This window comes from Rhipicephalus sanguineus, chromosome 4 (assembly GCF_013339695.2).
Source record: "Rhipicephalus sanguineus isolate Rsan-2018 chromosome 4, BIME_Rsan_1.4, whole genome shotgun sequence".
Lineage (NCBI taxonomy): Eukaryota > Metazoa > Arthropoda > Arachnida > Ixodida > Ixodidae > Rhipicephalus > Rhipicephalus sanguineus.
In genome coordinates this window covers 18,599,141-18,622,937 of record NC_051179.1, presented here as the reverse complement: position 1 = coordinate 18,622,937, position 23,797 = coordinate 18,599,141, and the positions used below count along the sequence as shown (strand labels likewise).

The following is a 23,797-nucleotide window of genomic DNA, read 5'->3' as shown; positions in this document are numbered from 1 at the left end:
CTTCTATTAATGCATTTATTCGCGAAATTCTTGCGGCAGCATGTTCACATATGACAAGTGCGCAGTTATCTCTTCATGACAAATTTTGGACAGCGGTGTTGTTTACTAGCCCTTTAAAGTTCATGCGTGTTCTCACGCGCATGCTAGTTTGCAGGCTATCTACGAGTACGAGCGCTCCTGCTTAGCTTGACAGCAACGCTCCTGATTGCACGAAAAAAAAAAAATGATCTCATCTGTGTAAACACTCAACAGCACTACATAACTACCCTACAACGAACTAAAGCGCTATCTGCATAAGATTGCTCTATTGCTGAGCGTTCTTGTTCTTTTTCATTGTGACCGGTTTTCACCGGCTAAAACTGTTACACGTGTTATCGCTCGGCGCTAGCCGCGAATGAATGTATCCGGACCTTCTCGAATGTTTTAGATTATCCTAATCTGGCTGAATGCGCGACACAAATAATGGAGTACATTCCAGAAGGTGCGCAGGCGCCAGAAATTATCTGGAATGCACCGTGATTAATTCATAAACAGCAGACTGCGTTAAACAGGCTAGCACATTGTTGTAAGCACGTTGTTTTGTGAGCGCGTTGTTTTGCTGAACAAAATTTCGCCCGCTAGTGAGTTGAGTCTTTACCGGTTTGGCTGCTGCGTTATTCAACATCACAACCACGTGTCAATATGTCGTGTCAATAAATCTCACATATTTGGCAACTTCATTTAGCGAGCTCCTATAGAGTTTTTTTTTTTCAAGTGGTTTGGACTGATTGCGTTATCCTAGATTAAAGTTCAGGCTTAAGAGTCTTCTTATGCACTTGCAAAAAACTGAACTCATTTGCTCATGCTTTAGGCACGAAAAAGAGTCCTTCGAGTGACGTCGGGCTTGAGTGAATTCAAGATGAAGAGAATGAAGGCAAGGATAGGAAATGAGGTTTGATCAACCAGACGAGCATGCGGCCGCTTGGTTAGGTTTTTCCACTGGAGGTAAGTATATAGAAAGCAAGAGGCGCGAGAAACAGAGCACATTGAAATTAACCTACCCGAAGGAATGTTCCGGCTACGAGTGATGGTCCCCCAAAATATAAAACTGCGACAGCCTTCTACGTTGGCAAAACATCTTTGCAAACAGGAACTATGCAAAATATATGGCAGAATTAGGACAAATCTAATCAACAGCAGTTGTAGATTATTATGTAGATATTACAGCAGTAAGTACACAGCTAGATATTTGTACCCTTAGAACATTCGGGCCAGTTGCGTAGCTAGAAATTATTTTCGGGAGAGGGGGGGAGTGGTTTAGCATCCTTTATGTATGTTCATGCATGTGCTTGTATCTGTGCGTGTATATATGAGCATGCAAAATGCAGGTGACCCCCCCCCCCCGCCTCTCCCCTGGCTTTTCAATTTTTCAATTTTGCATGCTTATATATACGCGCACACCAGTGACTCAGGCTTGTACTGCAGTCTCTTGTTTGCGTCACGCCTTCTCTGTTAGAGCGTTTTCAAATGCCGAGGTGCAACAGCGTGAATAGTATTAGTACGCAGCATATTGCAAGTTAATCCTTATAGGAACTTCAGTGCTAAATTGCTTTGTACACGCTCACCCACAGGAGAAAGCGGTATGATTTACTTTTAGGCACCAAAGCAGCACGCGAAGTGTATACGTGCTTTCAGATCCTTGTTACCCCTCTATACTTTGTAACAGCCCCAAGGATATCTACGCACTAAATATGTCCGCGTTTCGTAACCTGATCTGGCGCTCAGACAGACAACGTCGAAGGGGATTTCGTGCGAAATTCCGCTTACGCACTGTGCGAATCGTGCAACACATTGCTTGTTTGTTTTGTTCTGCTAGTCGGATGCATTCCGTTCACAACAGCTGCAATTTGACAGCATCGCAATGGGATCCTCTTGAAACTCGGGTATGCAATGAAAGACAACGCAGGGCTCTTTTATGTTCTTGTCTGATCACCATCCACGTTTTCTAACGTGGATTCGTTTTATTTCGCAGGAAGGAAGGAAAACGGGAGAGAGGAAAGACAGGGATGTTAACCAGTTTGGCATAACCGGTATGCTACCCTGTACAGGGGGAAGGGATGGGGGAGATTGAAAGAAGAGTAGAGTCCCCACGGTGGTATAGTGGCTACGGTGCTCGGCTGCTGACCCGAAAGTCGCGGGTTCGATCCCATCCTCAGCGGTCGTATTTCGGTGGAGGCGAAACGGTGCCTCAGGCGTGCCTCAGAATCGTATCGTGGTTTTGGCACGTAAAACACCCAAATTGTTATTGCTTCGCACACAGAAACACCGTACCGTTCACGTCTGCTCGCCCCCACCATCGCTTTGTAAAATATGCATACTTCTCGTTCTGGCACATCTGATCGGTTCACAGTATTTGCGCCTGCAGTCGCACTACTGAGAAATCGAAGCAGCGAGCGATTTATCCCAAAAGATTCGCTTTTCGACCGAACGCGTTCATTCAAGAACTGGTCGCATCACGGCCAACTCGGTCGCGTTATCTCCGAGTATCGCAGGTGCGAAATACCCACAAAGGTCCTTTATTCATTCGCCTAAGACGACTCGAAGGCGAAAGCCGTCTTCTTTTTCTTCTCAATCGAAGTACTGATCCTCCCCCGTCCCCCTCCGAAGGCTTTCTGCCCCTACCGTGGTCTTGCACTGCCTCTGGGATCCAGGAATTGTATTCCTGTGCACGTGCAGTGCTTCTTTTTCTTCTTTGTTTCTATTCCCCATTTCCTTACCCTCTTGTAGGGTAGTAAACCGGACTTTTATATGGTTAACCACCCTGCCTTTCTTCTTGTTGCTTTCTCTCTCTCTGCAGGATCGGAGGCAGTGCAAGATTTCTGCACCTGGCCTAATTTTGCACTGACTCCGGCCCGCCTTTTACCAAGCGACAATGTCTCGTGATGACGGCATCACATCTAACGGTGACGTCGTAGTGACGTCGCAAACTTTTGGCGACTTATGACGTCAGGGTGACGTCATATGGTTACGTCATCACGGGATGGTTTATTGCAAAAGTCTTGTTGACGACGACGGTCAACTTTCGCGTTTGATGATACATCTTAGGCCCTCGCCTTAATAAGCCCTCACACCTGTTGGTCGCCTTCCTCCCAGATGCATACGCTAAACGTTCACGTGCGTATAAGTAAAGCTGCCCTGACGTCTAACCGCACGAGATGCGACCGACAGCCGGTGCGCACTGCTCCAAACAGTGTGGAGCTGGTTAACGACGTCGACTGCGCCACGGGGCGCCCTTGGCTTCGGCGGCGGCAGAGGCCGGTCCATGTGGCCAGCCGTGTTGTCGCGAGCTGGGGCTGTTGTCGGGCGGCAGCGCAGCTGCCGCTGCTGCTGCGCCTTTTGTTCTCGGCAGGGCTGATAAGGCCGCTATCGCTAAGGACCCGCTTCTGCAGCGTCCACGTCGGTCGCCCACCCCGGCTCCGCGACTGCAGAGCATGACCGCTCGGCCCGGGAAGCAATAAACAGTATACCATCCTTATGAGGCGAGTGATTACATAGAAACACATATATGATGTGAAGTTAAGGGGGAATCTATCAAGGGCACGTTTCTTTGTTAGACACAACACAATTAAACCTACATACAATAAAGCCAAGGAAAACATAGGGGACATTGTAGTTTTTAACTGTACTATACTAATTATAACATATATGGAAGTGAATGAAAGTGGATGAAAAATCATTTTTCTGCAGGTAGGGACCGAAAACCTACAACATTCGGATAGCGCGTCCGATGCTCTACCGATCGAGCTACAGCGGTGGTCGCTTTCCCGTCCACTTTATTGGATATATATTTCTGTTGGTGAAATCCTGGGAGTCTTAGCCAGCGCCACTCGTAGTCATGACTGCGAGTATGGAACCCTCTTTTGCCAGCTGGAAGTGAACTGTTTCTTACATTGTGTGAACTAGTTTCTTACACGCCCTTGTGCAGCACCGTTCAACCGTCAAGGTGGTCGTTCTTAAAGCTGGAGAAAGAGAGATGAAAGAATGCGAATGCAGGGGGTTAACCATGCATACCAAATACCCTGTTTGCTACCCTGCACTGGGGCTAAGGTAAGTGGCTACAAAGATAAGGCAGAGAGAGAAAGAGAGAAACAGACCACATGCACGCAGTCACTGCTGGCACATGCACACTATCACAGGGTTGAATGCCGTAACGGGGGTATAGGCGAGAATTTAATGATACGTGAGCTTTTTCTCGAGTACCACTTTGAACCGACTGGCCCAGCAAGGAGCACTTCTACGGAAAATTCGATTAACAATAATTTGACGGAAAGATAAACTGCCTATATAACTTACGAGGAAGATGTCAAGCGGTAAGTCGACAAAAAAAAAACTGAGCTCCTATAAGCTAGAACGGGATTGGTAAGTTCAGTATTATGCGCAAAAAAAGACAGAGACTTTTTTTAGTAAAAGGGGCGGCAATAGGCTACAGTAGACAACAAATAGAAGGTAACAAGATAAATAACGATAGGTGGAGTCAGCGATATGTCTGGCAAGCTGTGCAGTGTCTCACGAAGGACAGCCTATTCCTGGCTAACGAAGTCTCATGGGAGAGCAAGCACTCATGTCTTTATGTAAGGACTCTGGAATAGTGCTTTCAATCACTTAAATCTAATCGGCGGGGTTATGTAATCTAAATTATATACACTTATCGGCTTAAGAATGCGTTAGGAAAAAGTAATGCATGCTGCTCGTAAAGAGCTGTGCGCAGAGCGAGGGAGAACGCCATGTGGCGAATCTATCTGCTTCTGCAGATTAAATTAACCAGTAGCAGAAAAGCTGGATTGAAGCCGCACTGCATCACAAACGATAATTCATTCATTCATTCATTCATTCATTCATTCATTCATTCATTCATTCATTCATTCATTCATTCATTCATTCATTCATTCATTCAATATGTGAACTCCTACTACAGGTCCGGTATATCGAGACTCAAAGCTCTCTGCACACCCAGCTCATTCATTCCTTCGTTCGTCCATTCGTTCGTTCGGCTATCCAATACCAGAACGTATACTTCTGGCCCTTGATCTCCGATATCTGAGAGCGGTTTGCGCAACCAGAAGTTTAACAGCCGGTGACCAACCAGCGACGCTACGTTCAGTTTTTTACGGGCGCAAATGCAGTGAGCTTCGCAAGACGTGATTTGCCGCTTACTCGATTAAGCGATGCGGGCCTCGGTACGACATCAGCGCCAAACAGCTTCAGTCATCCGAGTTTTACGATGGCAAATACACTAACATGATCGGCTCGTGAGGAGTTCTTTCCAAGAGCACCGATACGGCAATGATTGCGCAATGTGCCCATCACTCAATCATTGCCCCTCAATTGGTGCAGAGCAGACTTACCATTCCTATGTCTAATTAACCAAGGCGACGTTCGTAAAAGCTTCCAGTAAGACGCACGAGACAAACTTGATCAGAGGTAGGAGGAGAGCACGGTCCTTGTTCTCTTGATGCTCCATGTAATCAAATACGAACGGGAAACCATACTGAAAGAAAGAAAGAAAGAAAGAAAGAAAGAAAGAAAGAAAGAAAGAAAGAAAGAAAGAAAGAAAGAAAGAAAGAAAGAAAGAAAGAAAGAAAGAAAGAAAGAAAGAAAGAAAGAAAGAAAGAAAGAAAGAAAGAAAGAAAGAAAGAAAGAAAGAAAGAAAGAAAGAACCGAGCGCTCTCAAAAACAGATGCCCCTATGTGAGCTACCCTTCAGGTTAAACATCTAGTAGCCCATTTCGGCCTTGATCTTGGGTCAATCTTACCGTGCCTAGTAGGGAGACTAAGTAAACTAGGTCGGGGGAAGGGGGCAGAAAGTCAGACATGCGAAAGTCTTACTGTTCCCCAGTGAAAGCAAAGAAAAAGAATTATAAAGGACCACCAAAGCAGCGCATCGCTGCCACTGTTAGCAGCGATAGCTGCTCCTCGCTTGGGTATTGCAACGACTCGCTTTTACGGCCCGTTGCCCTGACTTGTCTCTATGATTACCTTGTTTCTATAGCAACCTTACGTAAAGCTCAGAGCCAGACGGAGGAGGTAATTCCACTGTTAACCAGTAGTACCAGGCTTCTTTCCCGCGTGGAGATAATTTATTTTTTTCCAAGGGTAATGAGTAAGGTGCAATTAGAGTAGCCATACCGGTTCATTTTTGTACGGTCGCACTGTTAACAGGGTGAATGCGTTCCCTTGCTTCTAGTGAAATCGCTTTCGGGATCCGTTCCCTCGCGTTCGTTAACTATATAGTCTCTCTAAGCTTCTTTCCCTGAGTGCAGAGATGCCTTTACTTACTTTAACTGCAGAAAAAAAGTAATAGGAGACGGCGGACAAATGGTCCGGTGTAGTGTTGTTACTGTTTAGTTAGCTACTCTGCCCTAGAGGGAGGAGGTATGGGTATGCAAAAAGTTAATGAGAAAAAATTAGAAAAAGTCTGTCGGCAGAGGTGAAACGAAGACAACTGACAACGGCTGCAGTCCCAATGTGAAAAAAGTAATACATTTGCCACTGCTTTTAACGCAAGCTAAGTTAACGTAACTTTAAAACGTAACTGAAAGCGAGGGTTCATGGAGGCAGTTTTTCGTACGAAGATTGTCGGATTGTCGTCAAGCTTGTCCAATGTGGCATACAGCACTGTTCTTTGTGCATGGCAAGATCATTCGCAAATATGTGAAATCGCCTATATTTGAGCCCACAATGTTTTCTTTCAAAACTTCTAACCGTTATTACAAGGAAGGGGTAGGAATTGGCAAATTGTACTCGTGAAGCGTGGCTCCTTGGCCTAATACGAGAAAAGGTGCAGGATAAAAATTTCGGCACCATGAGCAAGCAAAAAAAAAAAAGAAAACACCGACGATTACGATACTGCCTAATGCGAATGCTGAGCGCAGCTTCGTGTTGGGGCAAATCCAACTGTGCTCGAACTTTTGACTTCTTTCCGCAAGGTATCGACTACACCGTAAATCATAATTTTTTGTGAAGTAGGACAGCACCCACTACGCCATTATTCGCCTTTCTGCGGATAAGAGAGATACCCGCTACATATCTGCAAGGTATTATGTGTACTTTGTTGATGCTGCATGTGGCTGATGACGATGAAGAATTATGGCTGAGCACTTTTGGAGTTGATGGGAAGCATTAAACCACTCACTCATTGCGCAATCAGCATTGTGTGATGACTGGTTGTTATTTTACTCTTTGCCACGCTATATACATATGTTAACGCAGATTCCTTGCCTGACATGACGCCTGTATAGGGTCTTTTTGCAAATGAGTTTCAAGTACCAGCGGGGCTCTGTGGTCGAATTCTCGACTGCCACGCAGAGGGCCCGGGTTCAAATCCCGTTCAATCTTAAGTTTTCATGTCTATCGGTTACGCCATCGACGGCAACGGCGACGACGATGGCGACGCCGCTCAACGCAGGAACGGGGGCCTAAGAGCTGCGCTCTAAAACGCCTGGACTGTGCAGAACGCGCAGTAGTCATAGCGTAAGCTCCATGAAGGAGCGGCCTGCAGAACTATGGCGCCGGCAGGGGATGCAAAAGTACCCGCCTGCCAACACCATTGAACCTTGGCGATGGCTTCTTCCCGCAATCAATAGACGGCAGCACGAGAAATGAATCTTCTAGTACAATCTAACTTCTGCACACAACTCATCCAGATGACAAGCGTGTATTATGTGCACCTCGGAAAGGAGGTGTCTACGACGGCCCTAGAGGTGCAAAGATAACCTACTCTCCACAGTAATCTTGTGGTTTTGGTGTTCGACTGCTGAGCCGAAGGTCGCAGGATTGAATCCCGGCCGCAGTGGCCGCATTTTGATGGAGGCGAAATGCTAGAGGCCCGTGCTCCTAGATATATGTGCACGTTGAAGAACACCAGATGGTCAAAATTTCCGGATTCCTCCACTACGGCGTCCCTCTTAATCATACCGTGGTTTTCGGACGTAAAACCCCAACAACTATTTTTATTACTAGTGCAAAGATAACTTGAAGAGACAGATTTTGTAGCTTTTTTGGTATAGCTTGTTTTGCTGTGTCGAAGACAAGTAGAACGCATAAATTGATCTTTTCCAGCTTGCGTTACACTTTCTGCCGATGCGCCTAAGAAGTTTTCATAAGCTCCGGTTGTTGCGTCATACGGCTTCAACCCACTTGACCCCAATCGATCAAATTTAGCCATATCTGTCAAGACGGGTGAGCTACTTTTAAACCCATTCGTGCGAAACCCATACACCGTCATCGTTATGTATTTCATGTGATGAAAGAGGCTTTGGAGTGTCACACGGTGAGCTGTCCTTATGGTGCTCGGATGGAGAGTTGCTGCAGTAGAAAATTGAACTCTGGATTGCTGATATCAAAGACAGCATCACTTGGCATTCTGTGTTCTCTGCGCATAATGCGGTGCGGGGCCTCAGCTTACCCCTTGGCACATAGATATTCCGGCAGTCCTCAAAATGCCTTAGATGGTATCAACCAAGAACATAGTGTGCTGTAAAGCGGCACAGTTCTGGCGGTTCTCACTTGCACACACTCGCCGGGGCGGGGTTTTTCGCAAACTATGCCGCCGTCGCCGCCTAAATCTGTAACACATAGAAGCTTCGCTTAAAAGCACCATCGAATCGGAAAGAGAAATGTTCGAATAGAAAGAGTCCAGTTTGATGTAGAGAGCAGAAATTCTGTTATGTAGCTGCACCGTTTTTTCGGGAATGACGATCAGCCTGGAAAGAAATCAATAACGTATAGCCGGCCGATGTCAATGGAGAGAAGGCTCTCCGGGAAAGACGGCATATTTCTTTTTCCACAGCGTTTCAGATTTAGCGCTCAGAGCCGACATGGGAGTGTTTGCTCAATCGAATCGTTCTCCTGTGACTCAATATCGTGGTAGGGATGGCCACAATCGATTAATATCCTTCCTGCCTTACCACTGCGCCTATTGATCTCTCCGCTGCGGTTGGAAGTAATAGATTTAGAACACGAACTACGCAACAGTGACAGCCTTTCAATGGCTAAGTTCTCATAGCTCACCGTATCTTCATCTGCAAAGATGGAGCCCGTGTGTGTGCGGAAGTAATAGAAAAGGTCAAAGCACATCCTTACGGCGCTATACTCTAGCAAAGTAGAAAATAATGCAATAGATCAATGAGGGGTTGAAATGAGCAAAGGGCGATGGACAAAATATGTAAACTAGCCGCTCATTTTGATTAAACTTTAAAGAACTGTATAAAGAATGTCAAATAAACGCTTTTTAACCCTTTGAGACGCTTTGTACAGAATTGTGGACACCAGTTCTTTTTGCTAGTTGTGTCGACTAGGGACTAAAAAGGAGCATGATACACTGTCACTTGGATGAATTGAACCTCCTGCCTAATAGATCTGTCTTCATTCAACTTCATTTTGCAGTGCACTGTTGCATATGCTCACTTTGCTGAGGCCACCATCATGTTCGACGAGTCGATCAACGTGCCGCTTTCCGCGAGCCACGCCAACAGTACAGTTTTTCTTTGCTCGTAATGAACATAACCGAAAACAAACTTGCGCTATGTTTTTGGCCTTAGTTTTGATTCTATTTATGGAAAAACTGAGCATAAATGACTTCAGCATAAATAGATATTTAATTGCAATTTAATTAACATTAATTCCTATAAAACGCATAAATCAAAGTATTATGATATGATTTTTGTTGCAATAGAATATCCAGTTCCTTGAGATAATATGTAAATTTTAGGCATTTAAAGACAGTTCTTCATGGGTGGCGTCTGAAAAGGTTAATTACGTAACCTATATGAGATTGGCGGAATAAGTGGTGTTGCGAGAAACAGTGTTATCTCTGGTATAACCTGTCAAGAACTTAGCGTAAAAAAAAAAACATCGCATTCGTCAATCGATATTTGTATTCTAACGACGCCAATATTAGGTGCTAACTTTGTGATTTTTTTTTGTCCTGTCTTCGCTGAGTGCGCCCTGATATTGATTCAGAAGTTTTCGTTTGGTCACGTTTTATGAGGCTGACAAGCTACGAGCTAGGTCAGAAGATATACTAGACGACGTACGCGCACTGATGACAAGTTTAAGTTCCTTGTAACTACGTCCCACCTCGTGAGAACGAAAACAACGCATAAATACCAAACACCGCGCGATCGAACATGACGAAAGATGGTAATGCAAAACGATGACATGACTGCAGACTCAATTAAGAAGTTAAGAGAGAACCAGCAAATTGGGGGCGCTCGCTGCAACTTCTAGCGACGGTTGATGCCATCACGCATTACAACACGGCAGACGTCACTGCCGCAAGACCAAAAAGCATTCGTTTTATCTCAAATGCCACAAAGGAGATAACAAAACAGAACGGTTGTAAGAAGACGGGGAGGGCGATGGGATTCCGGAGGCCTCGGACCGAAACACGTGACGAACACAGTGTAGCGATTACTGAAAATCACTCGCCGTATCTCTTTAGTTCGGCTACGCTTGCGGATAAGTTAAACTTTATACTGACAGCTAAAAAGTCGAAAACACGAAGGTGAAAGGAAAGAACGCTTAACAAAGCAGCGTCGGATGCTGTTCTTGTGCGGCACGTGCTGTAGCCGCAGATAGCGGTTTACGGCCTGCTGGGACCCTCGGACGAGTAGGCGAAGAGAAAAGAAAGGAGGGAAATAAAAGCAGCAGGGAATGGAAGGGGGAGGGGGGGTTAGTACAAGCACTCTTGGCGCACTCAGCGTTGGAAGGCACGCAGAGCGTTTTTCAGCGCGGCTAGCTAGATGGAACGCTGACTGCGCGGAAACACGTTCACCGGCGGCGCCTCCCTCGTTGGTTTGAAGCGCCCATTACACCGCTCTCTGGAGAGAGTGGACAAGCACGCCTAAGTGTTTACCTCGAACGCTGACTTCCGATCCGTTCCGGTGGTTCCGCAGTGATGGCATTCTGAGTGCAGCGAACCTCGAGGTATTCCCGTTCGCGCTAGCGCCTCGCAATAAAGGAGCATGTTTCGCATGACCTTAACCTTATCTCAGTCTCATTTGCTAATGAGTGTTCAAATTGCCCCTGAAACAATTTTTGCTGAGCATGCAGTTTTTTTCGCCTTTCGAGGGTTTTCTTCCCGTTTTGCTCGTCATAAGTGCCTTTTTATGTCAGCACGGCAGAAGCGGGCTAAACCAAACCGCCTCTTTAGAAGAGTGTGGGTGTAGGCCACTTGGTGATTCATGATTAGCAAGGTAACGGCAAAACCACATGGGACACAAAAAGGGACAACACGAAGCGGTACTGACAACTGTTCGTTTAATGAAACAACGCCAAGCTTATGCAGATCAAAAACACGTGTGCACCGCAAAACAACAACACAATGATACAATAAAAAAACACAGGACAAACTTCAACAAGAGTGCGCAACAGGTGTTAGATAAACGCATGACGACAACAAAGCAGCGGAGCACTTGGAATCACGTGGAAAGGAACATAAGTTCATCCTGGATAACTGAGACTGACGGCGAACTAACGCCGTCACCATCCTTCAAGCATCGCATAGCCACTGCCTCTACAATCGCTCTCTCCAGTTGACAGCTGTCAGTACCGCTTCGTGTGGCCCCTTTCTGTGCCTCGTGTGGTTTTGCAGTTACCTTTGCTAATCACAAGTCGTCTTCGAGTCTGGAGTTGGCTTTGCGGATTAGCTGTTTCATTTAAACAAGGGATAATCAGGATTACCATACGTTCGGTCGACTAGGTGAACCTACCTATACGTCTGTAAGTTCCCGGCAAGGTCGATATTTGTCCGGCCAGGTCCGGTCAGTATATGGGGCTCCAGTTGTATATAGTGTGCAGTCGAGCGATTTGAAATTGGAGGCGGACTTCGCACGCTCAGATGTCCAGCGTAAACGCTTCCGTCTGTGTAAACGCGCGATCATGTCGAGCTCTGTTCGCGGCTTGTGCCAACAACAGGTGTTGGTTGTGCTGCTTCAGCGCAGTTCTGCTGCAATGCGCTCAAGTCGGATTCATCAGCACAGGTTTTCAGCCACATTGCATGTTTGAAAACAAGGGGAACACTGACGCAAAGAGCAAAAAAAGAAAAAAAGAAAAAGAAACACATATAGTAAAGCATATACGAATACAAGGGGACTTCACTTATGCTCCACTTCTTTCCGGAGAACCTGGTCGCAAACACTAGCCTTCTACTTCAGGAAAGCTCCCTTAAAGCGGGTTTTCAGTGAAAAAAAAAAATAAACATTATTCAGAAAATAGTCTTAGAAAATAGCGAAGCTATCATTAAATGTCCACCAAATAAGTGTGCTGAAGAAAGTTTTTGTACCCTAGTTCTCATAGAAGTTATATAGTTGCGGAGAAGTATTATTTTTACCGCAATTGGGTCGCAGGTAAAAAGCAATAAAGCCGACAAAACCGGTATGTCAAACAGTCAAAGAAACACTTCCAAGTAAATTGTTCCGATTAAAAAAGCAATATATACAGCATGTTCGCGCAGAGACAACATTGAAGAGCATGGGCAAAGGTATGTGCTAGGTGCACCGATCTGCAGTGCGTCTTCATGTTCAAAGTTTTAGAAGTGTACGACTACTCACACCGGTTCTGTCGGCTTAGTATTTTTTTCGCCATAATTTTGTCCAGAAAACATGCAACAAATATCCCAAGAATGTATTTTTAGTATTATTTTGTTCGCTATACAACAAGAGAATGACATCCTGAAGAAAGTCAAACAAGTACAATCCGCGAACATGCATTGTAAACAAGAAATCTTAATGTAACCAGGTCTGACAGGAGCGTGAAATACGCGTACAAAGAATGTGACTAATTTTGGCTAACGTTACGCACAGGAACGAAGTAGAGACTCAACGGTGTTGTGAACATTTTGCTATACGACCTTCAACATCAAGACAGAGTGTAGAGTGCTCACATCCGCACCAACGCAACGTGAATCAGAGGCTCAAAACAACATGTTTTTCCGCCAGGCAATATCCTCGTGGAATGCCCGGATCGCCAACGAAACAAGGGAACATTCCGGAGGAATTCCTGCTACGCTAACCCATGTGCGACGCTATAGAACGAGAATTGAATTCTCAGCAACAAATATAGCGCTTATTGTCTGGGCAATACAGGCAGAAAAACGCCCACGGAAATTATTAAGCTCGCTCGATCAATGTTTCATTGCGAACTTCAGTCAATGGCTGTGTTTACGCAGTTTCACTATAAAGGATTTGTGGTTGTCGACTGTTCTGCATGCCAGGTTAGGAAACGTTTGAAACTTTCAGGCTTTTTTGTTTGTTTTATTCTTTGCGTGCACTTGAGACTTCTCAAGATGGCGTGATGGAATGCGTAGGGAGTGTTTATTTGAATTTAATAATTGGATGGACTTTAATGTTGAAGAATTGTAACTATGAAGAAACTAATTTTTGGCTTTATTTTGCCTTTCATTAGGCTTGTTGGTTCGTTTACGTGATTTCTGAAATGTCCACACAAGTGTAGTGCATCATTTCAACCAGATAGCGCACTATGAAACGCAGCCAAACGAGGTGCATTTTCGTAATACGAATTTTCGCATCGTCATATTTTTCGGTCGGCTTTATACGTGTTTTCGGAACGAATGCTAAGAACGCTCAAAGCTACACGTTCTTACGTCTCGTGGCTTTTACATTGTACCAACGTGGAACCAAGCTCGATTTCGACTTGGATGTGTGCGTCGTACTGCGATGGACCTTGTAAGGACGCTCCAATGCCGGACTGGAAGTTGGGAACGGAATGTGTCCCGTTTTGTTTCGTTTGCATGCTTTTCCGAGACCACTGATAAATATGCGAGACTCTGTATCTGCTGCATGCCATGCTGTCCTTTGTTTTTCGCGTTGCACTGTACCTGCCACACTGTCTCGACCCCCACCGAGCTATCAGTGACGCATGCCGAAGCCGGTTTGAGGTGGCTGGAGCGACTCGCATTGGCCGTTAAGTGTATGCTTTCAGAAGGTAATAACGTCGTAGTAGCGCTCACTACCCGTCCCTGCAACGCACTGGTCAGTTGATACCTTCCTTTATACGTACAATTGACCTATAAAGCCAAAAGAACAGCGACCAGTGAGCAATGCCTGTGGGGACCCTCCGCGGCGGTCTAATGGTTATGGCGCTCGACTGCTGACACGAAGGTCGCAGGATTGAATTACGGCCTCGGCGGCCACATTTCGATCGAGGTGGAATGCTAGAGGCCCGTTTACGTTGATGCACAAGCACCCCAGGTGGTTGAAATTTCTGGAGCCCTCCACTACGGCGTCCCTCATAATTATATCGCGGTTTTGGGAAAACCCCAACAATTATTTTAAAAATGCTTGCGGAGAGTCTCAGCGGTTCTGTTCTGCTGTTCTGGTGAGCCACCATGCAGCGACTGCGCGGAGGCATGCAAGGAGAATCACGCGTCAGTGCTCCAGCACTCTGTAGCCAGTCTCTGGCGCATTCTAACGCGTGCGTTGTGCTGGTAAGACTGTGGGAAATGGTCTTTGGACGCTTGACTCTTGGAATTTCGACATCAATATAGCAATAACTCGCTGATATAAGCCCACTAATTATTTTATTAAGTGTCTTCAGGACCTTGCTGCGTTATCGTAGTGCTTTTGGTAGGCTGCGCTTACATCGGCTTGAAGACCCTGTGATAAAGGTGATCGTGCAGTTTACATATACCCTTTGATTTCTTGAATGTACTGAGTTCTCGGCACACCGGCGATAGTGTGTGCGTATCGCTGGTGGTACCTAGAACCACTAGGTGCCACCATTCCACCACTTCATCGCGGTATCATCATCGAACCAGGTGTCGATGATGAATTGAGTCCCCTGTTTTCACGTTCCCAGCGGTGCTGACAAGACGAACTTTTTTGAAATGGTCTCATATTAAGGTGACGCAATTACTTTTTTGCTGCACTGTCGTGTAAATGAGGTTCTGTATCGCGATTATTTGTGATTACGTCCGTAGCGTAGCATCTAACCATGGCAGAAATAAAAAAAAAGCACGGCGAAAATGTTCTATCTATAACAGCCCGACGAAGGCGGACACTCCTAAAGGCGGTTCGAGCGGCGCCGGTACAAAGTCAAGAAGCAACACGTGTCATCGCACGGAGCCTGTTGAGCATCGCGCTTCGCCATGCCGCAGTATAAACTGGGGATGTGTGATTACGAAAAAGATATAGTCTGCGTGTATTCAACTACAGTCCGTAAGTACATGTCCAAGCAACGGGCCACGCCGACAGTCCACCGAAGCGGTAGCTGTAACAGGCTGCCAATATATACGTTAACGTTAAGTGTCGCGGTCACGTTATGCAGCGCACTTAAGCGTATGTTTCGTGCCCTTTTAATACGTCAACCTTTCAAAATCTGTCACGATCGGTGTAATCACTACGTATCACTATATGTAAAGCAGCCGTGCTGCTAATTGGAGCTTCTTAAACAAAGAGAAGTATTGTGCCTTTAAATCCAAAGTGACGTACGACCCACGGAGATACGCCAAGGAGAGCTGACGTCGCGTTCTGAAATTATTATTATTATTATTATTATTATTATTATTATTATTATTATTATTATTATTATTATTATTATTATTATTATTATTATTTGATATGACGCCCAATACACACAACACTTCTACGAAGGACAAAGAGGAAATAAGGAGAGCAGACCTGGCAAATGCCACAGGGCACAACGCCTGCCTGCTCTTATGGAGAAGGGACTAGCAATAGGAGTTGGAAGATAGAAAGACGGGAGGTAAATGGGAAACAAATAACTAAACGTCATTCGATAACATTACAGTAGGAACATGACAAAAAAAGATCGTTCTGAAAAGGATACGCAGAACCAGACATCGCGCAAGAACTCACATGTCTGTGATCTTGTCGGCGCGCTCTTGCGTCAGTAGTCGCGGGATGGCGGCGATGCGGTCGCTCTCCAGCTGACAGGCCAGCCTCGGTTCCAGGTGACAGGAGCATCCCAGGCTCTGGCAGAACTGCTCAGGTGGCAGGAGGCGCCGGGTGGCGTTGGCTTGCTGCGCGGAGCCCTGAGCGTCGCCTGCGTGCGAAGAGGCTGACGACACGCTGCCCTGGAAGCGAGGCACTGCCGCCACACGTCCGCCCGAACAACAACAGCACAGCACACCGGCGGCGACCACAACGGCGGCGAGCAGGCCGGCCCGCATCGCGTCCCAGGGCGGCGCGCCGCCGTTCGCTCGTCGAGCGAGGTATCCTCCGGATGACAGCGTGCCTAACCGGCAGGTGATTTATCCTTCGTCTCCGAGGAAGTCATGTCCCAGTCGCCGTCACAGAGTCCGTTGTTGTCACCGCGCGAAACACAAAATGACGACGGTTGTTGCTCGAGTGTCACGTCTCTAGACGACCCGAACAGGTTCCCGCGGCGTCTTCTCGCACGACCCGAAGACGTACAGGCGCCCGCGCCGTGGGCTTACCTAGCCCGCGTTTGTGGACCCGAGCCGGCGGCGTCGGCACATATGATCGGGTGGTCGAGACGGCCGAACGCCATCGAACGCCGACGCGAGGGACACGCGCAGGGATTAGATCCTCTTTCTGGAGCGAGGTGACAGCGACTCCTCGTCGCGCCAAATCACATCCGCGGCAGCAACAGCATGCGCGCCCACCGGTACAGGCCGGTGCGACGGGACGTCAACTCTGATGAGAGCGCGCGCGCGCGCCAAGCGCTGCCTGCAACGGGATGGCTGTGCGGAAGAGGGGAGAGGTGCGCCGGAGAGGTGGAAGAGGACGGGACGACGCAGCGGTCAGGTAGCGACGCCCGCGCCCGTGTTCGCAACTAGCGCTTCTCTGAGTCGACAAGAGATGTCGAGAGCGGATGAGCTCGCGACGGGAGCGAAAGGGAAGGCCCGCTGCCGTTGCCATGGAGACAGCCTGTGCAACGGTCGGCCGGCGGCTAGAAGATGAGGCGCGTGCACGTCTTTCGGGGCGCGTTTTTCTGCGACGTGCCTATCTGCCCGTGCCATTCATAGGAAGGAGATTTATCCCGCGTAGGGAGCAGTACCGAGTAGAGTGCTGCGTGCTTGTCTAGATAGGACGCACGTCTTCGTTGACACGTTTTACGAGCGACTGGTCATCGACAGAGCGACGTGTCCGCGTCGTTTCTCTTGCTCGCTATTGTGTCCGAGCGTTCGCCATCGCGGCCGACCTTGGTCGTTGATTTGTTCCGAAAAAATATCGCCTGCTAGATGATGAACTACATCGTAGTTTCGTTCCTTTTTTCGATACGCGAACCAGAAAGGTAGTGCTTGCACCGGCGACAAGCACGGGACAGAAGTGAGCGGCTACATTCTTCTTACATTCAGGGGCCCTTCTGGTAGGAGATTACAGCAAAAACAGCATGAGCTGGTGCAATTTCATGATTTGTAACGATAAAAAAAGGACAGTCGAAATTATCAACGACGCTCTTAACAGGTGCGTGATATGTTGTGTTGTTGTTCAATAGATATCGAATACCGGGGCGTACGAGGAACTTTTTTAACCCTTTCAGGCGCCACCTATGAAGAACTGTCTGCAAATGCGTCAAATCGATACAACGTCATTTCAAGGCTTTCGATATTCTATTGCAAGAAAAATAATATCATGATACGTTAGTTTATGTAATTAATTCTAATTCAATTGTAATTAAATATTTATTTATTGTGAAGTCATTCATGCTCCGTTTTTTCGTTAATATAATGAAATCTTACGCCAGAAGTATAGTGCGAATTCTCCGCTTAACTCCTATCGTCGCACACAGAACCTTGAATCGTTACTCCAGCTACAAATGCCATCCAAGATTTATCGACTTGACGCTACCATGCTGTGTCGGTTGTGGATCGGTGTAGCGTTTACTAACTCATTCAGCCATCGCATTGGCATGGCAGGTTCATCCATGTGCTAAAGCTGCAACTGTGTAGAGACTTTTGAGCATCTCTTGTGACGCTGTCCCCAATTTGATGAAGATCGCCAGACTCTCCAATGTGCCTTGAATAGACTCAATCATCGGCCCTTTAATGAAGGAAAGATCTTAGGAGCCTGGTCGCGCAGCACATCAGCCCAGAAAGTCATACGAGCCCTCCTGCGGTACTTGAAAGCAACTTCATTGAGCGACCGCCTGTGAAACTCGGCACTGTGTGTGTGATGTGACATGTGTCTATCCTTTCTCTCTCTCTCTTTTACTCCCTTATCCCCCTCCCCATGTGTAGGGTAGCAAATTGGACGCATAGTCTAGTTAACCTCCCTACCTTTCTTACATTCCTTCGCTTTCTCTCTCTCTCTCTCTCTCTCTCTCTCTCTCGTTTTCGGATATGTGCATTTGGAGCAAAAAAAGTTATACTTTTGACGTGGCTTGCGGGAGGGGGCACGTCGAACGACTCATCGAACAGTGTAGTGCCTCAGCAAACTGACCATATACAACAGTACACTGCAAAATGAAGTTAAATGAAGACAAATTCACTATGCAGGAGGTTCAATTCATCCAAAGCTCAATGTATCTTGCTCTCTTTGTCCCTAGTCGTTACAAAAGGCAAAAACAAGTGGTGTACACAACTGTGTACATAGCGTGTCGAAGGGTTAAGGCAAAGACATCAAATACAGATAGTCCTGACTTGCCACGTATATGTCTCTCTTTAAAGAGACACGTGAACTCCCTTTGGAGGTCATTATACTCTCGTCGGAGAGCCGTGGGGCCCAAAAGGGAGTTAAGGTGTCTCTTTAAAGAGAGTCATATGCGTGGCAAGCCAGGACTCACCGTAAAAAGTAACACGTACTCTTTTATTTTTATTTTTAGAGTGTGCGCTCTATAAGGGGAGCGTTACAATGTTGTATAAATGACCTTCTTTAATTCTTCAGTTAACTATTGCCCAAAAGTTATCTTGGCTGCGGAAGAGGACTGACGACCAAATACAGCAGTTAATATACAGCATTTCCCAGCTTACTCGGGCCAAGCTCATTCAAAAAAAGTGCAACAAGATGCGAGTACGTCGTGAACGGCGTTTTGTTAGTGGTAGCATCCCACATGCTGGTGATATTTTTTTCATCGCATAGTTAATTACAGTTAAGTACAATTACACAAAAGACGGTGCAATAGAAAGCACGAAACAACGTGGCAGAAAGGCAAGTGAAATTGTGCACAGGATCAAAGATGATATAAAAAAATAGGCACAGAGTACATATATAATAGAATCAAGATAATGTTTACATAGGATGAAGATGCGGTCACTGACCAAGACAAGGTGAAAACACAGAGACGTTTCGGGACCCGTACGGGTTCCTTGATCACCTTGATTGGGCCTGATCAAGGAATCAGTACGGGTCCCGAAACGTCTCTGTGTTTTCACCTTGTCTTGGACAGTGACCGCATCTTCATCCTCATCATGATACCTGGCCAGACGAACCTTCGTCGAACTCTTGACTACGAGGTAATGTTTGCTAGGGATGTCGCTTGCTTCCAGAAATCACTGGAGGGCTTTAAGCTCTCGCATTTTGTAGGGAATATGTTGGCCATAATATTGTAGGATCTGTCGTAGGCTTAATAAAGCTTTTGTGCAGAGCTAATTAGTTATTCGTTAAGCACAGCCTTTGAGCGTAGAACAATCATTCTATCCCAAACAGCGAGGCAATAAAATTATGAGACGTTTCTTCGTAGGTTTTTAAAGCTTTTCGTTCAACGTAAAAGTGCTGAACATGAGTTAGTTACTTGCTCAAACACTAGACCTGATTTTTTAAAAGACAACCTACCTTGTTTGGGTCACGACGCGATTATTTGAATCTTCGTTAGTGAATTGTTTTACGCAGAACTTTATAAAAACGTTAGTTTCATTTATTGTAGGCAAGCTCTTCTCGGAGCAAATAGCTGAAGCCGGAAGCCCGCTCGCGCCAGTCTCGATTTGTGATGTAACTTAACTCGCGGCTACGCAACGCGCACAGGTTTTAGGCGAATCCGGCTCTTACATAATGAGCAGATTTCCGCATTTGTTTCGAAAAGGAGATTAGAACAGAACGGCCCAAAAGAAGAAGGCGGGAAGAGAGAGGACCACATTCACAGACACAGGGCTAGCGTGCCGGACAATATTGCAGTAATCCCAGATTTCTTTTCGCTGAATCAGGTCTTCTAATGAACAGCTCAGTTTTTTTTTCTTTTTCGGGATAGTATACAGGGTATCATTTCTTTTTCCTATGACAGAAAGCTCCTGTCACAAACAAACTCTACGTCGAGGCGGAAATACTTTGCCCCAGTTGAGATTACACTGTTGCGACTAATAACAAAAAATCGTTAATTATCATTTTAATTATTGACATGAGGGCAGTTGTTTGTATTAGAAAGTTGTGTAGTCCATGACAACTTGTGGCATACGCCATTTTTTAGAAATCACAAAAAGTTGCACATAATTAGAGATTATTCTTAATCGAATTTTTAGGGTGATATCGAAACTGATCGCGCCCGGCGCACACGAACGCGGCCACTTTGTGACGTCAGACCGGAACTACGCATGACAAGAAAGTGACGAAATTTGAATGAAGGCGCGTGGTGACAGTATCTTTTTGTGGAAAGGCACTAAATGGACTGATACAGTTCTATAAGCAACAAAACTCACAAGGTCCCTTATTCGTTTGTGTAAGACGACTCGAAGGTAAAAGCCATCTTTTTCTTCTCAGTCGGCGTATGAATTCTCCCCCGTTCCGTCTGAAAGCTTTCAGTGCCTAATGTGGTTTCGCGCTACGTTCAAGATCGGAGGCATTGCAAGCTTTACGCACATCACCTAGTTTTGTACTGCCTCCGTGATTGGCCCACCTTTGACCAGGCGACGATGCCATGTGTTGGCGCCACCATGTGACGTCACGCCATGTGACGTCATGATGGCGTTACAAGTTTTGGCGATCTGGGACGTCGTGATGATTTTTTGCGTCACTCGTATTGATGCCAACGCCGCCGACGCCGACGGTCAATTTTCGAGTTTGATGAGGCATCTAAGGCTGTCGCCTTAAGAGTCTGGAAACCAGCTTATAAGCTCTCTCGACATCTGCGTAGCCAACAGATGAGCAACACGTAACAAAATCACTCGTGACTCATTTCTCACGCTGTCTTCATGGCAAAAAAGGAAACGTAACATTGGCCCCACGAATGCTTAACATGTATCTAATATTTGTTTATATTCCATAAAGACGTTAACTGGCGTAAGTGCTCTTTAGTGTAGCTGCATTGTCGGGATATATTTTTTAGAGCAAAAGATCACTGCTCAAGGCTAAATTATTGTTGTACCTTACACCTAATTGCTCTACGACTTCAACTTCTGTAGCGCATGACCTCTACATCTCCCCCCCCCCCTCCCCTCTTCCCACCCACATTTTTCAGTAATGTCTTAATGGTGCTGCGGGTATTGCGCACCAATAAATATTTTATTCAGGAATTAATCAACTCATCTGAATAGTGCAATTAACTGTTAACTGCTCTCAATATTTCTGTGCTGTCTTCGTATTTATCATTTGCTTTTGTATAACTTATACCACTAATAATGAAGCCAGTTGCATTTGTCATGTTGTACTGTTCATTAATCTTCCTTTTCGTTATTCCTGTTTTATCAGTTGCTTTTGATTATTTTCATGTGGTATTTTTTTCAATAGTGAGCATTACCATTATGTTGTGTGTTGATCTTATTGTTATTGTTAATCAGGATTGTTCATTATTGCTCACAGGTCCGTATACTTTTGCTGCATTTAACGTCAGAAACTGATCTCCTCGATTGGGCAATATCATAGAGACCATTAACCGATGAGGTTGTGTTAGGTCCTAGGCCTGACGTCAGCAGCGCAACTGTGGTTATAGAAGCAGTTGTTGCTTTCTTACAAGCCACTGGACTGGATGCACGTCTTTGGATTTGCCCCATCGTAACGGAACTATTTTCTCATCTCCCTACCTTACCATCGTCATTCATCATTCTTTCGTTCCTCTGTCCCCCCTTCCCAGTGTAGGCCAGAGCAAACTACTCAGGTCGACCTCTCTGCCTTTCTGTAAATTCTCTCTCTCTCTCTCTTGTAATTACTTCATTCATGTAGCCATAGGAGGTCCCCTTGTCAATTTCTCGGAAACTTTGGGACCACCTGCTGTAATATGCTGACCATGTAACTCAACTGAACTATTTATAAGCTTGACTTGATTGAAATAAGATTAGTTAGTTAGCTAGCTAGCTGGTTAGATACTTAATTTAAGATCCCAAAGTGACTCATGCTATAGGAGAAGCCGTAGTCGAGGGTTCAGGATAATTTCGACCATTTGGGGTTCTTCAACGTGCACCGAAATTGCACAGCACTCTGGCCTCTAGCATTACGCCTCCGTCGAAATGCGACTGCGGAGGCCGGGATCGAACACGGGTCTCTCGGGCCAGCAGCCGAGCAGCGTAACCACGGAGACATCGAGGCGGCTCTAAAATAGGGAGAAAATGTAAATAAGGCTAAAGTATGTCGTGGCTCCGCAAAAGAGTTGAGAAACTTGAATGAAGTATCTGGGCCAGTCAGCCGCAAGACAACACGTCCATGGTTTCCAAGTGATCCGTCTGTGCCCTACGGGAAGAGAGCTATAAACAGTGCTCAATCAATGTCGTAGGATGCGAAGCAGGTTGGCCGTGTGACTGCTCCATCTTCATGTCCGGGATGGATGCCAGGTACCTCGAAGCGCCCTTTATTCAACCGGAAGGTTTTGATGCAGTCCTTATTTGTTAACCATATTCTTCCTATCCCCACAGCCCTGCCAAAAGTAGCGGGCGTCTTCGGCATACACGTTCTCTTTCCAGCAACAGTGAAAGAAAAATTATGACGCTGCCCAGAAGAAACTTGGAAAAACGACATGGTTTGGAAAGGCGGCCACTATAATTAGCAAAAAACGCACAGGGTCCCTTCTGTATTCGCCTTAGGTGACTCGGAGACGAAAGCCTTCATTTTCTTCTTCGTATCAGTGTATTGATCCCCCCCCCCCCACCCGAAAGCTTTCTGCACCTAGCATATTTTTGCACTGTAAGGCATTGTAAGCTTTGTGCACTTCACGTACCTCCGGGATCGGCCAACCTTTGACGAAGCGACGATGATGATGATAACAACTTTGTTGTCGCGCCAGATAAAAAAGGCCCCCTACTCCCCGTCCCCCGCACACAGGGCTAGGTGACGGTGGCCGGCACCTCCGCTACTAAAAGAAAGCAATAATAATAATAATATCTGTGGTTTAACATCCCGAAACCATGATATGATTATGAGAGACACCGTTGTGGAGGGCTCCGGAAATTTCGACCACCTGGGCTTTTTTAGCGTGCACCTAAATCTAAGTACACGGGCCTCAAACATTTTCGCCTCCATCGAAAATGCAGCCGCCGCGGCCCGGATTCGATCCCGCGACCTTCGGGTCAGCAGTCGAGCGCCGTGCCGTACCGACTAGACCACCGTGGCGGGACATTCATTAAAAGAAAGCAAAAGGACGTCATCATTTCACGTCACGTTATGCAATGTCACTATGTTGTCACAAATTTTGGTGATCTGTGACGACGCGGTGACGTCATGGGATGACGTCATCACATGATGATGTTTTGGATCACTCGCGTGGATGCCGAGGCCTACAGTAACTTTCCGTGTTTGCTGAGGCACCTAAGGCTTTTGCCTTAAAAATTTCGCGCCTATGGGATTTTCAAAACATCGCTGCGCGCGCATTGGTGCAATTCTTAGAGGAATCAAAAATATCCCAAAGATCCTAAATCAGACAAAAATGATAGCTTACATTTTTAATTATTAACAGGT

At 46.1% G+C, this 23,797-nt stretch overlaps 1 protein-coding gene across 3 annotated transcripts in view; it reads right to left on the bottom strand.

Moving 5' to 3' along the window:
• LOC119389529 (high affinity nerve growth factor receptor) overlaps positions 1–16,619 on the bottom strand; it is a 139,873-nt gene extending 123,254 nt beyond the window's left edge. For 2 of the 3 annotated variants that reach the window (XM_037656842.2, XM_037656841.2), the window contains exon 1: positions 15,875–16,618. In XM_037656842.2, the coding sequence (XP_037512770.1) occupies positions 15,875–16,188 (314 nt within the window). In that variant the 5' untranslated portion in view covers positions 16,189–16,618. Of the gene's footprint in view, positions 1–15,874 lie in introns of all 3 variants that reach the window. The other variant, XM_037656840.2, reaches the window with a different exon arrangement.
• Positions 16,620–23,797: the final 7,178 nt, after the last annotated feature.